We start from the raw sequence: 17,934 nt of genomic DNA, 5'->3' as shown, positions 1-17,934 counted from the left end.
ACTGCATGTGATCAAATAGTCATAAAGTATGGTCATTTGCTAGTTTCACTCACCCTAATTTCACTCATTATTATCTATACAGTGTGCATTTTGAACCTAAAAATATTCCATTTGCATCACTGAAAACGCTCCTGTAATATAGACAGACATGTTACAGGTAACACAAAAAGCTCTAGAATGCAAAATATATTTTAAAAAGAAACATTTGAAACATTGAAACATTTTTATTCATGTTTTTAAAGCAAACAGTAAGTGGGTTTGCATAAAGATTTACATAAAGATCTTTCTTGTTTCTCTGAAGACAGCTTACCTGAACTGTGGCCTAAAGGAGTCTGCTTGATTAGTCCAGAAGCATAAATGCAAAGAAATTAAAAGCTGGAACAATTTGTACACACAGGCCGTGCCTCTCAAATCCTCATGCCTTCATCTATCTGTCTATATTAACATGTCTGAACTGTAACTTTAGCCTCACTTCTGTCTTTATGTGCTGTATATTGGTCCCCTTCGTCATCCCTGAGTTTCAGATATGAGTGCGTACATTTGAACACACTATCACTTGAAACATTGGACCAGTGAGTCCAATGATAAAGTCGCACCCAGCTGGTGAATTTGGGGCAGACCTGACAGAATGGTAACTGTGGGCCTCCTCTGGTTCTCATGGACCAGCTGATAAAAATTCTGTATTCCAGCTGACCGAGGATGTGTTTACCTTCTGCACTCAAACCTCAGACTAAGTCTGGAAGGACACGGCAGCTCTCATGTCAGAGCTGAAAATAAACCTGGTTTGCTTGTGGCGCACTGAGTGGTCATTTTAGCGAGAACACAGGCACATGCTGATGCTTTGTGATGGCAGTGATGGTGTATGTAGGTTTGTGTGAGTGTGTTTGGGTTGAGGCGGTGTTGTATAGCTTAAAATTTAGATGCACATTATGGCAGCACACCTCCAAACGTCTTTATAGGAACACTCACTGCCTTCCTTGAATTATCCAACTGGTGCCAGTTACATATTACAAACGTACATACCTGATATATGAAGACTGCAGTTTTAAGACAGATTGAATTGCAACTAACCAGCAACAGCAGCATTGTATATTGTAGTTGAAGGCCACACCCCTCACACAATACTGATACAGTTCAGTATTAACATGAAATGTATGCAGTTAAAGCCAAGTTGATTCTTGGCCAGTGCATATTTTGTTTTTTATTTGAGTTATATTCCTCCAGTGGGTTTTCTCGGCCCAGGGGGGACAAACAAGTTGGAAAAGTCAGCGAGACATTCTGCGCTAAGACATGTACAGTTAATGAGAATTATAGACCATTTTTGAAAATGTATATTTATGAAAAAATTGCTTGTGAAAATAATTTAGATTCTTTTGGAGTAAACAGTTGAAAGCCTGTATTTCTTATCCAACTCATTCTCACTCCTAACTCCTGATCACATGCTGATGCTTGGCCGACTGCATCGACTTTGGACGCACAGGGTATCCCTAAAGCAACACTTTTGGCATGCGGAATTTACAGAAATAATATCATAACTGCCATGGCAATGTGGAAAATGTTGGAAAGCATATCACAATAAACTGGGTACTTTACTGCGTATTTAAATGCAATATTTTTCCATTTGATATGTGACAAAATAGTACAGAAGTACTGCGAAGGAGGTACAGATTATAACTGAATGTCAACATTAAACACAGAGGTGAAATACAGTAGTGTCAAGGTTGGACTCTAACATTAGTCTTGATGCTTCTGGCAGTGTGCCACTTCCCACCACAGATGGTTAACAGTCAATATGCAGCGGCAGAGCAATTCTTTATGCACTCGAAAGTGTTGACAAAGGGGTACAATGTGCATCAAAAACTGATGATTTCAGAATCTTTGGAGGGAACCAAAGAATAGTTTGATAAGGACTGACTTGTGTCTGTGCTTGTCCTGTTGGATCTCAGTGCTGCATTTGATGGGGTCGATCACAGTATCTTATTAAAGAGACTTGAACATGTTATTGGGATTGAAGGATTAGGCTGGTTTAAGTCATATTTATCTGATAGATTTCAGTTTGTTCTTGTAAATGAAGACTCTTCCTCACACACGAGAAATAAGTCATGGAGTTCTTCAGGGTTCTGTGCTTGGACCAATTCTTTTCAATGTTCCAACAGATATCCTTTAAATGGTGTTACAGTGTTTGTTGTCCCCCCCTTTCTGTCTTCTCAAACCCCAGCTGGTCGAGGCGGATGGCCACCCTTCCTGAGTCTGGTTCTGCCAGAGGTTTCTTCCTGTTAAAAGGGAGTCGTTCCTTTCCACAGTCGCCTCAGGCACGCTCAGGACGGGAGATTGGACTGAAGACAAGTTTCGGTGCAATCTGTTGATTTCCTTAGCTAGGTAATAGTTTTTGAATTGGCTCTATATGAATTAATTGGATTATTTTGTAAATAATTATGATTACAATGGACTTTATTATTTAAGTGCCTTGAGATGACATTTGTTGTATTTGGTGCTATATAAAAAAAATGAATTGAATTGATAAAATAGAATAAAATTGATATAAACAAAATAACAAAGAAAGAGGACGGGATAGGAAACCTTCAGAGTGTGGACACAGGTGGTGGATGAGTAGCGTTAGCAGGCAGGTGAGACTTCCAATGAGAATCTTTAGGTATCATGAAGAGGTGGAGATGGAGAAAGGTTGCATGAAGACACTCTAAGGGGAGAATAACATTGGACCAGAGTGGTGACATCAGATTTAAGAATGGGGTGAGTTTGACACAAGTCTTTAAAATGGAAGTATTAAAGAAAATAGCTAGAAAAAAAACAATACACCCTGGAACAATAGCAAGTGAAAACAGATCTTTCCTACTCCACCATGCCAAAAGCTTCATAATGATTGCAAGGAAGCCTTACAACAAAGAGAAGTAGTCCAAATCCCAATATATGCAAAACTTGTTAGCAATGTTATCAATATCTGTGATGGATAATAAATGCTCTGTCTGTGAATAATTTTGGATATGACATTTCAATAGAAAATGTTTTGACTGCAAATTCAATGTTAATCTCACATAAGGCTTTTCTACCAGTAAAACACAGGTTACAAGCAGCTCTTCAAGATCAAATCGCAATGTTAGCAGAACACGCACTTGCCGCATAAGTAAATCCAAGATGGGCAACAACTGCTTTGCATTGCCGAAATGTTCTAGCCAAACAAATGGAAAAGTATCAGAAGAAGGATGAACTTAATCATAAATGTTGAACGAGGAAACATTCCTCAGCCTCGTCACAAACTCTGTGCATGTTAACAATCTTCATAAAACTTGAATATGGAAGATATGTATAAATGAATAGCAAGTGGTCCTTTCATCCAAGAGGTGATGAAAAGCAGTTTAATGCAATTCACAGGAAAACCTGCAGTTACTCAATGGTGAAATACTTTCCCGCAGAGAAGTTTCTCAAACGTATACTCAATTTACTGCAATGAAACAGAATCTTTACAAAGTTAAGTTTCTATTTCCAAGTTTTCTATTTTCCAAATTGATCACTGGATGGAATTTTGCATGTATTTTGCCTGCCTGTATATTTACCTAAAAACTCCTTAGATGTTCCACATAAACACACACACACACACACACACACACACACAAAAAAAGAAAGAATAGTTAGCATCAGGGGGTAAAATGCATCATCCACCTGCAAGCTCTGTTCCTGCAGCTGAGTTCTTAATCAGGGTGTGGATATGCCTGTCTGGAATGTGACCTTTCACCCCTGAGTCCTGGCCTCCTGGCAGGCAACCCCCTGACCCGGCACTTAGGCAGCTGGACAGGTGCTGCTGCCGGCACAGAGGGCATCAGACACAAATGGTGAGCGGTGTGCACCATCACCCCTTCCCCCCTCCCCTACCCATGTCCCCCCACCCCAACCACTGCTAATGCTTTGCTATCACAGAAGCTAATGGCCCTCTCTAAATTACCTGTAATGGCGTTTCTGGTCTGCCTCTAAGTGTTTCAATGCACACCAACATGTGGAAAATAGGAGGTCATTGTACTGAACCATTATGTCTATGTGCGTATTTTCCCTGCAACTTTAGAATCAGAAAAAACTTCATTCTTTAGATCACAAAGCCAGATTATGCTTAAAAGTGTGATTATTTTCTTATTTGTTGTGTCATCTTTATTATTGATCCAATATTATGTGTCATACTTCTGAGTGATAAATAAAAAATACCTTTGTACTTCTTTTTATAGACAGAAAAAAATTCATTCCTTTTGTGTTTTAAAAACCTAAAACCTGTTAACCACACCCTCAGATTATTCACTCTTTGCCAAAATGAGCACCTTCTGTAGGTTAGATAACAAAGTTATAAACCTCTTAAGGAATCATGCAGCACCTGTACTGCCCACACGTCACTTTCAAAACCCAAATTCCACCCTTCACCAATGAAACCCCTCCGGCAGCCCGCCTAACCTCCACCCAAGCCCAAACAAATGAGAAAACACACACACAGATGCGCATAGACCCTTAAGCAGCTGCGTCATTATAAAACTCTTTTGAACTTCACACTGGAAGTCAAATGCCACATGTGTCAGTGCAAGACAGATGTATTGCAGCTGCCTTTTGGCTCAAGTTTCATCTATGATACCCAACATACAACCCCCCCATCCCCATCAACCTCTCCCCAAGCCTCCCACCTCCCATCATGCACTCATGCACTGAGAACATCCGCACCTTTGAAGTCTCATCACTAAATTGGATGCACAAAGCATCAAGCCATATCTGCACTGGGTTTCAGCATTCAAAACGGGGAATTAAAAAAACTATAACTGTTCAATTGAAACGCAAGTTTCCACTTTAAGTCTTTTATAATTTTTTAAAAATGTATTGATACTTGCCAGTTTCTTTCAGACTTCAGCGAAATTCAAGAGGTGAAAACTTTAAATAAAGTGTATTTCTAAATGTTTATTATCAGTTTGTGTAATTAATTTGACTTTGCTGCAGCATCATAGGTGTCCTTGTGTGCATTGCTGTGCAAATGTGTTGAGCCACCCTTCCTTTTTTTTTTTTTAAATTGTCAAGGAAATAGGAAATGGTTGCATGGATTTATTGAAACATGCAAACATAATGTTAATGTGTACATGAATATAACTAGCTTTAAAGTTATTATTTGGTATGCCCATCTTAAGTCTTGAAGAGCCTGAACATCCTCAGACAAACCTTTTTTGTCATCTCTTTAAGTAATAGTTCTCCAGTCTTCCACATTCAACATTCCAAAGTTCTTTTTTTTGGATGATGGCTTCCTTTTGTTCCATTTTCTGTCAAGATGATCCCACACTGCTTCAGCTCTGGGGAGGCAAGTACATCACTGATCATGTTCCATTTTGTGTTTGTCAATCCAGGTAATGCTTTTTCTGTTTTCACCATATATTTTGAGTCATGATCATGTTGAAAATAAAGCTGTTACTACTGAGATAGTTTCCAGATGGTATTACATGGTGGATTAAAATATTTGAGTACATTTCCGTGTTCATATTCTATCAATTTCGACAAGATCCCCAGTGCAGTCCCGAGCCATGACATAGCCTTCATCATGTTTTTTACTTCCAGCCAAGATAGCTGTAGACATTGAACGTTGTACTTAATCTGTACATAATGATGAGGATTTGAACAAAAAATCTTGACAGCCACCCTCCTTGGAGACCAATTCTGGTGAGGCTTCGGAGAAAAGTAGATGTATCAATTGAAGGTCCTGTGTCCTTTTTCTTATGGGCTTCACTTTCAGATACTGTTTATCTGCTAGAGATTTTTTTTTTGTCCTCCAATATTTTATCTGTCAAACGTTGTTATCTTTGGCATTTTTTTGTAGATGCAACTAACAAAATGTGTAAGAAGTAAGAAAGAAGCAAAATATAAAGAAATGAGGGGCTCAGACTTTTGCGGAGTAGGCTACTGCACATGATTGAGTGGGAAAAGCTGCAAACTGCAGTGGAGCATTGTAACCATTTGGGGTCAGTGTGAAACTCTTTTTTCCCACGTCAGAACCCTTGTTTTCTGTTACAGCTTCAAACCCCTTTTGACTGTCCAGACTGAGCAAAGTTAAACAGATTTAGTATGAAACAGTGTTCGGACCACTTGAACCGTTTCTCTTGCTGTTTTGCAGCAGGATTATCAAGCAGTCAGAGATGTTAAGTAAGTAAGAAATAGCTGGCATGTTTGTTTCTCTGCTGTTGTAAATGTAGGGCATCAGTCTTTTTCTCATTAAGGCTGCTTTGAATTTATCTCACAGTTCAGGAGAGAACCAACATGAGCCACCCAAAAGAGTGATACGACCCAGTTGTAAGTTCCTGCTGGATAAAAAAAAATGCACTTCATACACACGTGGAAAAAGGCGAAGCTTGTTTTTGTTCCTTCTTGTATTGTAGAGCTTTTTTTCTACCCCAGGTTTTTGTAGCTCAAGAATTGCAGTACAGCCTGCATTGGACAAGCAATTTGGCTAAACAGCAGTACATCGAGCCACATCGTTTTACATCAACAAACTTTATTCAGAAATGACACGTCTCGGTAATTTGTTTTCCACTACATTTCATTTTCAGCAGTGAATATGAAATATTTCAAAACATGTTGATCTTGATGATACCGCCGGGGAAGGGGGCACAAGACAGTTCAGGCTTTTAGACTGTCAGGGCGACAGTCAGCTGCAGCCTTTCTTCTCTACACATGAACCATCACGATTTGCAGCGACTGTCAGCCCGTGGGGTTGTTTTAGATCTAGCGTGAGATCTGCAGCGTCTGGAAGCACTTCAGCAGACACGCACCAGCTTTGTGTTCAAGCCTGAATTGAAACAGGCGTTCAGGAGAAAGACAGGTTTCTTTTCTCATTCTTGGCATAAATATTCAGTTAAAATTAGACGCGACTGGACTTGTGATTGTAATGAATTAAGCACCAGATACTGTATACATTCTTGATGGTGTATAGTGATGAAGACAGAAACTGTAAAACACAAGCAGGAGTAGTAAAATAACCAACATGGATAAAATAAACAGTCTTCAGGGCAGATAAAATGCAGTCCCATACAAGCATTTCAATGTTTTTGAATGAGTTACCGTTCGAGTCTAATGATTGACATGATGTACACAGAGAAATAATGTTGTTTGTTTGTTTTTTTTCATACAAGAAGCCAGAATGACAGTGAAGTACACGGACATGCAAATGCCCCCACAGTGAGATTTAGTAAACAAACAAACAAAGGTTATTGTACATATTTACAGCAGAAACTTTTTTTGTTTGTTTTTGTCTCGTGTTTGTGAATCATTGCAGTGACTCTTGGGAAATACACAACTCAAAACAAATACTCAAGCATTCAGACTTCAAAGCAAAAGCACAATTCTCCTATTTTGAAACTCAATTGTTCCCAAATTTTATTTACCTCCCTGTTCAGTCATTTTCCTATTAATCTGACACCCTCAAAGGCATTTTTATAGACTTGCTGCAGTGTTTAACAAAAGGTGGTTGAGCTTCAGTATGTGTGGTGGCTAGAGTTTCATAAATACTGACATCAGCTGTTGGAGGAAAGACAGTAACTGTATTTGCATGCACGAAACCTCTGATGTTACTGGGGTGAGTACAATATTTATTCTATGAACTGGCATTTGTAAATGCCACATCTTGCTTACAATAACTGGATTAAACATGGTATGACAACTGAAATGGGCTGATTTTCACACTCATACTGAGCCATGTAAACACTTTACTCCATTTACTAATTGGGTTTAGTCATCTGTGGTACATACTTTTTCTGGTACTAATAAAACTCTTTTCTGTACTGTTATCCTTTTTTTTTAATGTAAAACTAAAATCCCCATTAAAGGGTCAGAGATTTGCTCATGTTTCTGTAGTTTAACCCTAACCCTAACCATAACAAGGTAGTTTTGCATCCTACATTTAAACAAGTAGTTTTAGTGCCTAACCCTAACCAAGTAGTTTTGATGCATAAACAGCAAGTAAACCCAAAGAAAAGGGTGAATGACTAAAAACATGAAGTGAAAAAATAAAAACAGTTTCCGTATTGTGGTCTTGAACAGGAAAGTATTACACTTACTGAAGACAGACTTAAAAACAGAAGTGGATTTTAGAGTTGAGATGAAAATGTTACTTTGTATGAGCTATGTTTATGAGGACACAACTGACAACATTATAAGGCAATATTTTGGGATTGTGTCTAGGGTTTTTGACTTTCTCAACCCTTTATTTTCTCACAAACTAATCAATGCAGCTGCGATATTGGATCTTAGTTGTGCCACATCTGTGAATGGTTCAAAAAGTCTGTAAGAACACTACTAATGCTAAGGGGACACGTGGCTGTACAAGCACCGGTAAGCATCTTTTAGGTTCTCAAAGTCACTGTTTGTTTAGCTTTTTTTTTTCTTAAGTCTTCCATCAGTAAGATTCTTATGTTTTTATTTGCCAAAACTGAGAAAAAATATTTTGTAATACAGCATAACTGTCTTGAACAGGTTTTAGGTGGCACAAAAAGTACAAAAACTATCCAAGTAAAGTGACAACCTACAGCTAATTATCCCATACTGGTAATTATTGTACAGGATAACACATTTGGACATAAACATCTGATGATTGTTAAGGCAAAATATCAATGCAATTAGAAGGATTTGTGCAGTGCAAGGAAGAATCATACAGCTAAATTTGATCTTACAAATAGGAGTCCTCGGTCACAGTTTGATTACAACATGCTGGTCACTAAAAATTTGTATGTTCACACTGACATATCTGTTCTTTTTGAAAAGTATTTATCGAGCAACATTTGGACTGAATGTGACTCACTGTAAGCTCTTCTTTTGAGATTTGTCACTGGCCTGTGAGCCACTGTATGTAGCAGGGGGCATGTCATTTTCATCTAATAGCCTTGCAATGTGTATTATTGCCTGTTATTGTTCAATGAGGATAGAACAAATAAAAAAAGCAGACTGGACATACAGGAAGATGTGGTAACATACACATACATGCTCCTCCAGTGGTTGTCATCTCTTTACAAATATATTCTCATTCTTACCTGGAACTTTTCACTCACTTCAAGAGAAAAAGAACATGTAAAAACAGATAAAATGTCAAACATAGGGAAGAGAAAGTGCAAATATTTTGGCGCCACTTTGTTTGCTTTTGTATTTCTGTCTTCTTTTTCAAAAAAATTTTTTTTTTTTAAACTCAGGAACTTCTTTATTTTAATGCTCCATCTTTCTCTTTCCTGTCAGCAAGCGTACAGATGCCTTCCCTCTGTGCCCTCTGCTCTCGTCTCAGCTTCTTGACCCTTCTCGTCTCACACCAGACGACCTACTGTAACAGACAGAGAGACAAGACAGGAAGGAGGGAGAAAAAGTTTTTACCCGTTTGCTTCAGTGTCCAGCGAGCAAATGCTTGAAGACAAAGCTTTTGCCTGAGAAAAAGCAACGCACTTGTCAGTCACTTTAAAGGACCAACACGCACAATTAAATGTACGTAATTTAGTTTCTAACACAACAAAAAAAACACCTTTCCTTTGTTTTATTCAGGTTTTTTTGTCCAGTGTTTTTAGTTCAGCTTATAATTTAAACTGTCGCCTATTTTATTTTGTAAAAAACAAAAAAGAAGACATTCAGTGACTTAATATCATGAGCTGTTCTGCAGCTGTGCACAACCTACACACAGTTTGTCCACGTGCACTGTAACATGTGCTTCCATTATGTTACAACCAAGCGCTATCTAAACACGTCTCTAGAGTCGTGTTTTGTGTTGCAGTCGTGCCAAAACTGCCCAGGACAGTGTGCTGCTCGCTCATCAATCAGACAAGTGGCTGAAGGGGGGACTGAAAGAGGGAAGGAAAGAAAGGGAGGGAGAGGCCTGGGAGAGAAAGAGATGGGTAAAGAGCTTAGATTGCTTACAGATGGCTGTCAAAGAGAAGCAGAGGTCATCCTGAGCCCTGTTACAGCTCAAAATGTGTGTGAAGGTGTGTGTTTAGCAGCGATTTGAATGTGTGTATGCAACCATTTGAATTTGTTGGGTTCAAAACTGGATTGTGTTAGTGTAGGAGAATGTCTTTCTGTATGAGGTTGCATGTGCAGTATGTGCACACTCTGCTGGCCTACATGAGGTCCTACGTGCAAGTGTGTTTGCAGTTTGTGGGTGTGAGGGTGGAGATGTGCAGGTGTGCAGCCTGTCAGTGCTTCCGTAGATTTTGAATAAATATTTACTACCAAGTGTTCTGTTCAGACTTAAATACATCACATCCACAACTCAGTAAATAATTGTTTACATTCCAGATGAGTAGATCACGTAGTGGACGTTTTCCTCTGTTCTTTATGAGTATGAAATACAACATTATGGCAGCTTGTTTACTTGTCTTAGGAGGAATATTAGGATCCAGGTGACAGCAGTTTTACTATTTCTCTTTAAACAACATAAAACTATGTAAGTAATTGAGGCCACAGGACCAGGCACCACAAACACAAAGCTGGCACATCTGAACAATTTTCAAAAGCTTTTAAAACTAATTTTAGGGAAGCCATGTTGCCATTTTAACACTAGTAAAAAAAAAAATTTGAGTAAAATGGGAAAGCGTTTAATTAGTATTTAGTCAATCAACTGACTCTGCAGTAGTCACGGTTATTTATCTGCTTCAGCTTCAGTCAGCATTGATGGAAACAATACATCTAGGTGGACGTGCTAATTTTCAATGAGCGTGCTGTACTGGCTACAATAGTGAGCAAATCTAACTTTCTCTTTACCGAAACACACGATTATCAACTAAAGTCTCACATGGACATCAGAAAGTGACATCAACAATTCCTTGTTAAAAAAAGAGGAGTGGTCTATTTTACCGTCTATAAAACACAATGTAGCTAACTCAGTCTTGAGTCATCCCATTTTGTACCAACAAAAATCAGAGAAACAATTGATCGCTGTCATTGCACAGCTGGTACATTTCTAATAGAATAGAATACAATAGAATAAAATAGAATAGAAAAGAAAAATACTTTATTTATCCCCCAATGGGGGAAATTCAAATAAATGTCTGATAATAATGTCTGATACTGCGACATTATACATTAGTGAAGACTCTTTGACTCTTACTTAAATTGCTTCTCTCCCATTGATCTTACTGAGTCAACCGTCAGGGCTTCTAAATCATCAACATGTCTGTTGGACCCTGTCCCAACTAAAGTCTTTCAAGATGTTTTTCTAACAAATATATGGGTCTGTACTTGACCAGCTTAATCTGTCTTTTTTAACCGCCTATGTACAACAGGCTTTAAAAACTGCTGTTGTTAAATCATTTTTAAAAAAATCCCACTTTTGATCCTGATATCTTAGCCAATTATAGACCCATATCTTACTTTTATTGTTGTTTTATTTCTAAACTCCTTTTAATAGACTGAAACAACTAAACTAAAACAACTTACCAACCATTTACAAAATAATGGTTTGTATAAAGAGTTTCCACAGTACTGAAACTGTACTGATCAAAGTTACAAACGACCTTCTCATTGCCTCAGACAAAAGTCTTATATCTGTGCTTGTCATTTCAGATTTCAGATCTCGTGCATTCAACGCTATTGACCATAACATCTTATTGAAAAGACTTAATCATTTCATCGGAATCAAGGCTACTGCTTTGGACTGGTTTAAGTCCTATTCATCAGATAGATTCCACTTCCTCCATATTAATGATGTATCCTCCACATATGCCAGAGGTATATCTGGTGTTCCACAAGGTTCTGGACTTGGGCCAATTCTGTTCACTCTATACATGCTTCCTCTGGGTATTGTTATTAGGAAAATGACATACATTTCCATCGTTATGCCGATGATATTCACAGCTCTATTTATCAATAAAACCTGAGAAAACTAATCAGTTGCAGAGGTTACAAGTCTGTCTGGAAGACAGAGAGGTTTGGATAACCTGCAATTTTCTATTTTTGAATCAAGGTAAAACCGAGATCACCGTTTTGGGCTATAAAAACTTCTGACAGTCATTATCCAATCATTTAGTTACTCTAAATAGAATTCCTTTGGCTCTGACTTTTGAAGAACCTTGGAGTAATCTTTGACCAACACCTGTCTTGTATTCCACATATTAAACATGTCTTCAAAACAGCATTTTTTTTTTTTTACCTTTTCCAGACATTTTTCTGGAAAATACTGTCCTCAAGTGGTAGTACAGAAAACATCTGAGGCATTCAAGAAGGCCATGTTCCTGATGCAGGACAAGGTTCCATCACATTCATCCAAGACCTCAAAGATGACTGAGTAATTACAGTGCCACATTCATCACCTGACCCAAATCCTACTCCTCATTATAGTGAGAGTAACTTGTGGGTCTATCTCAAACATAAGATTTATAGTCAGGGAAGACAATAGACCTTCTTGAATATATTTGGCAAGCTGTGGGTTGCTGCTTCAGAGAGTTGTTCACCACTCTAGCTCGAAAATTTAAGAACAACTGGCGTACTTGAGAAAAAAAAACTTTTTTTTTTGTAAAAAGCTGCTATACAGCACTGCACTTAAAGCTGCCGTCGGCAACTTTTTTTTAGTCATATTACCTTGAACTGTCATCGGATTCTGGAAGTAGAATATTAAATAGGCTGTTTAGGAAAAATTCCGAATTCTGTAGCTCCCTCTAAAGCCTGTAATCGTGCCTGCAAAAATCGAGCGCTCCCGGCTGTTTTTAACCAATCACATTAGGTTTATTATTGATCTATTATCTGAGCAGAAGTCACCAACCACGTCTTCCCCAGCTTGTGTGCGCGCACACTGGTGTGAACTCACGTGCACAACCTCGTCCACAGAGGGGGAGGGACCTGAAAGTTGTATCAGTTCGAATTTTCCGACTTTAGACTCGGAATTTTGAAAATCTGCCGACGGCAGCTTTAAATAATCCCCTCAGAAAGACAAAACTCACTTTCTCATTTCTTAATCATTTAGGTTTGGCTGAAAACATTTCATTAGTTCAATAATAACATAAATCAAAAGGAATACAGATTTCCAAGCAAATCAATCATGACTCTTTCTTATATTTCAATGATAATCCACATTTAGACCACATTAAATGTTTTCCTAAAATAGGAAATCAGAATATTCCAACTTCAAACTGAGAAATTAAAGAATGCCTATTAGAAGTTGGATTTCCTATACAGGATGTAAAATATTATACAAAGTACTAGAAGAGCATTATTAGCTCGTTTCTTTTCTACGTTAAGTGAACTGTATAACTGTTGATGATAATTTTCATTTTTTATTTTTTATTTTTTTTTGGGGGGGGGCACTTTGTTTATGCAGATTTTCAATTTCCCCCCATAAAAGTGTCAAGGTTTATGTTTGTTTGTTTTTTAAATTCTAACAGAGTTTTGAATTGGTAGAGACTTCAAATACCAAAATATACACTGCAAAGCGCAGAAATGTTTTATTCACTATATGACCCCTTAGATTATTGTTGCATACAAAGTGAAATACATCAATATTATACAGTCCAACCTGTGGGGAAATAAAAACATGATATAATTCATGATACTCTTTCCTCTGGTCATGTAGAAGGTTTACTTTGGCTCACATCATTAAATTCTAAAACCCTGACATCTGGACTGGACAATCCACTGAGCAAGAAACTGATATTGATATAAAGAAAAATATGGTATAAGGAAATCATGGATAGATAGAGATATTTAAATGTTACGATATCTCAAAAATGCAGACCAGCTGTTCTCAACGGCAGTCTGGTCTCATGATAATGGATTTTTAAGTAGAGTTCTGTTAGTAGTAGGATTTTATGTCATAAACCTTTATACCTTGGCAACATCAGTGACATGTTATACCCGTAAAATAAGCAGTACAACAATATTTCCTAATGCCTCTTTCAACCGAGCTGAGATAGATGTCTCTGTTGTTCAGGGCTGAGCGACAGTTGTTCTGATGAATCGCCTTTGCAATTACCAGGCTCCAGAGCAGCGAATGGTCCTCTTTCCTCTTTTCCTAGTCATTGAGGATACTGTCTGTACCATTAACAACACAAACCTCCCCTGCCTCTCGCTGGACACCTTGGCCCCACTTGTGACAAAGAGCTGAAAGCAGATCCTGTCTAGCAGTGAAACGCCTTGAGTCATCTGGGACCTACCATTAAAGACATTTGGCTCAAGGGCTGGGAATCATGGTATATGACAGTAAATGTGGAAAGGACTGGGCTAACAGGACAGATACACAGGTTTTGACTTCAGAGTCATCTGCAGAAAACAGTCACATAAGGATGACGTAAGGATTTTGTAGCAAACTCCTCCAAGTAACAATGACAGAAAATAAATGCTTACCTAGCTGTCACAGTCCTCTCTGATGGGCTGTTTCTTTCAGTCCAGCAGTGTGTCAAGCTAATGTCACAGCAATTAAAACACAAGTGGTGTGGAGTAATTGCTGTTGGCTCTGAGAGCACAAGACCCTGAGCTCTCTAATGGTCCTGCAGCCCCACTGCCAGACCAGCTTAATAATGCCCTCCTTTCATTGCTGGACACAGCCAGGACAAACAGGAGAGCAAAAAAACAAGGAGACCAGAGGAAGAGAGGAGAGTTTGACATAACACAGGAGACAAGACACACAAAGCAAGCATAAAGCTGTGTGCAAGTCTGTTTCTGTCAGTGCAAGCCTTGTGTACGGAGCAGCACTGGAATTTTGAGGAGGCCTCCGTAAGACGAAAAAAGCCTCCAAAAGACTTTATTGAAGAGACGGCAGCACTCATTATTTCCCTACGGATTGCCAGCTCTACTGATTTATATGATCACATGCTAAGCCAAAATGCAGAAGTAGTGGGACAAAAACAGAGCACACCCTCACTTCTTTCATAGAGATTAATGGTAGCAACCAGGTTCTGATAATCAAATGCACTTGACTAATTGGTCATTAACAAGTGTGAGCAGCTCTATAAAAGCAGAGGTTTTGTCAGTTTGCTGGTCTGGAGCATTCAGGTGTGTGTTAACACAATGCAGAGAAAAGAAAAGCAATGATAGAGATGAAAATGTTGCTGCCCTTCAGTCTGGGAAGAGTCACAAGGCCATTTCCATAAAGGAAGAGCTACATGTCAGACTTCACGGGCCTCAGTTAGCATTTTAAATGTTAAATGTTCATGACAGTATAATTAGAAAAAGACTTAACAAGTATGGCTTGTTTGGACGGATTGTCCTCTAAAAAGACCACGCCAGCACAGCAAATCTGAACAAACCAAAGGACTTCTGGAACAATGTCCTTAGGTCAGATGAGACTAAGGTGGAGATGTTTGGTATCATGTTAGGTGAAAACCCAATACAGAATATCAGCAGAAACCTCTCATACCAACTGTCGAGCACGGCGGTGGAGGGCTAATGATACAGAAAAAGCTGAAAAAGAAAAGAAACAGGTGTTGCAATGGTCCAGTCAAAGTATTGACCTCCATTTGAGATTGAAATGGTGTGTTGGAATCTTAAGAAAGCTGTGCATAAATGAATGCTCTGATCTTAATGGACTGAAGCAACAACACAAAGAAACAGTGCATCAAAATGAATCCAAAACAATGTGAGACACTGATCATCTTATTTCCTTTTCTTCCACACTGCTACTGCATTTTGGCTTAGTTTTTTGTTGAATGAACAATGATACAATATAACATATATAACGTGTTGTTGTACTTTATCTTCCTCAACTATGCATTTTAATCCAATCATCTTTGAAGTTTCACTTTCCAGTGTTACCCCCTTATCCAAATACAGTCACCTCCAGTTTTAAAACAAGAAAAAAACACCAGCAGGGTAATGTCCAACACTCAAAGCTTTAAAATGACCATTACCAAACCAGTGGGCTTGTATTTTTAGGGTGGGGGTAATGCATTTCTGACACCCACATGTGTTTATCCTTACAGTGTTTGTAAGTGGAATTAAGACTTTTAAAAGAGAAGACTGTATTTCGTTCAGTACAGTGAAACAAAGGCCCATCAGAACTTCTTCTGTTCACCAGTGGCCTGACTGTGAGAAGGGTCTGCACAGTAAATCTCCGGCTCTACAATGAGGTTTCCAGACTCTTCAACGAGTGAATGCCTCCTTCTCTCACATCTCGAACAACGTATTCAGATGGTTCCTTTGCAGTTAAATGGTCAATTAACTGCATTCATATTGCCCTTCCCTCGTCTTTTTGACCACTTAAAGCAGTTTTACACTGCAAGCCAAATTCACCCATTCAAAAAAACGGCCACACAATATTTCTTTTCATTATCACACACTGATGGACTCGATCAAGGCAACGTAGGGTTCAGTATCAAGAGTGAGGAACCTAATATAGACGTGCTTCACTTTACCTTAAATGCTCACAAACTTTCACCAAAAAGCCCGTTCTGTAAACTGTAAGTATATCCAACAACATAGCACTGATGGTCCAGAGTTGCAACAGGGCAAGATAAGATTTAATGCCTGGTCAAGGCAGCTTGACTTAAAGAGATCCAGGCCATTAAAGAACAGCAGGGCATACCTGAACAGAATGGCTGTCTATCTTAGTCAAGGCAGAATGGAGCCATATGTTCTTATAGGCCCCTGCTTCTTTCAAGCAAACTTTCTGTTTCTCCTTTTCTCGTTTCATACCTCACTCTCTCCACAGCCTTCACTTGCTCAGTGTGCCTGAGCAGCACCATAAGGAGCTGTATAAAGCTGTCAGGCCATTTACCTCCAGCTCTTAAGCATGAAGGTGATAGATTCAGTGACTACAGCAAAAACAACCAGTCAAGCCTCCTCCTCTGCTCCTCCAATACCACCGCTATTTATCCTGGCAGCTGTGACCCCCGTCCGAAAAACCCTGACATTCCACTCGCTAAGAGCCAAAGGCACTGCAGGACAGAGCCAGGGTAAACATATGACCTCAGTGCTATGTGGCGCAGAACCAGCCCAGTGGTCAGAATCAGCAGCGCCAGTGGGACCAGTAATCACTCCATAAGGGGGATCCCGACAGACTGAACGAGAGATATTACGAAGACAGAAAGACAGAAACATGGGAAAGGGTGAGATGAAAAGAGAGACCATCAACAAAAATATCAATTTCCTTTCAAGTATTTGTTGATTCTTTGTCTTGCTGTTGACTTGCTGTTTTTGTTGTTTAGCTAAAATGAGGAGCAGGACAAGATGTCAAAATGTGAAAGAGTCTGAAATGTTTACGATCAGAAAATTATCAGCAAGTGTGCAAACAAGTAATTTTTCAAGCAGAAAGACAACACATTTCAGTTTCCCAGATGTGCTTATTTGGTGTACCCCAGTACATTTGAGGAGAACACAGTCAAGCATATTTGGCTTTCTCTTCCAACTATCTTGAGAATATTTTGGGAACTGACATGACTGTTTCAAAGTCTATTCATAAAGACGGACCACAAATGCCTTTTGGGAACCATACATAGATACAAATAGCAGTAAAGACTCTCTGAGAAGTGCGAAATGGGCCACAGATAATATGGACTTCTACTTGTCTACAGTAGAACACTAATATTAATAGCTAATAATATTCTGCTAAATGTGAATGTTAGATAAACATTGGTCCTGAGTCTGGAAGCCTTAAATATTTAGCCTTGTATTCAAAATCTCTTCAGGCTGAAGATGTTTCAGAGCTCCATTTGCAGTGTTGTCACAGAACAAAAAGAGTTCCCGGTTAGCGATGTCAGATTGTGTTTAAAAGGCAATGTCAGATGTGGAGAAAAAAAAGTGCAGATGGTTGCCTTGCTAAAAGGATTTTGAACAAGTGCTCTGCCGCTACACTGAAGAATGGAGGTGTCCAAAGTCCAAAGACACCAAAGTTCTTAACAATGTTGCTGGTGTTGGATGAGACCTGGTGAGAACTAGTCAGAACTTTGAAAACAAAGTGGTTGCTGCTGCATGTGATGGTGAGACACTTTTCATGTCAAGGTCATCTTTGAT

The 17,934-nt window shown here is 38.8% G+C and overlaps 1 protein-coding gene across 3 annotated transcripts in view; it reads right to left on the bottom strand.

The window, feature by feature from the left end:
• Positions 1-6,502: 6,502 nt before the first annotated feature.
• Positions 6,503-17,934, bottom strand: part of smoc1 (SPARC related modular calcium binding 1) — a 65,892-nt gene continuing 54,460 nt past the window's right edge. For all 3 annotated transcript variants that reach the window (XM_075448872.1, XM_075448871.1, XM_075448873.1), the window contains exon 14: positions 6,503-9,331. In XM_075448872.1, coding sequence (XP_075304987.1) covers positions 9,315-9,331 — 17 coding nt within the window. In that variant the 3' untranslated portion in view covers positions 6,503-9,314. The remainder of the gene's footprint in view (positions 9,332-17,934) is intronic.

The sequence above is a fragment of the Odontesthes bonariensis genome, chromosome 17, assembly GCF_027942865.1.
Source record: "Odontesthes bonariensis isolate fOdoBon6 chromosome 17, fOdoBon6.hap1, whole genome shotgun sequence".
NCBI lineage: Eukaryota > Metazoa > Chordata > Actinopteri > Atheriniformes > Atherinopsidae > Odontesthes > Odontesthes bonariensis.
The sequence above is the reverse complement of the archived record's forward strand: the minus strand, read 5'-3'. Positions and strand labels throughout refer to the sequence as shown.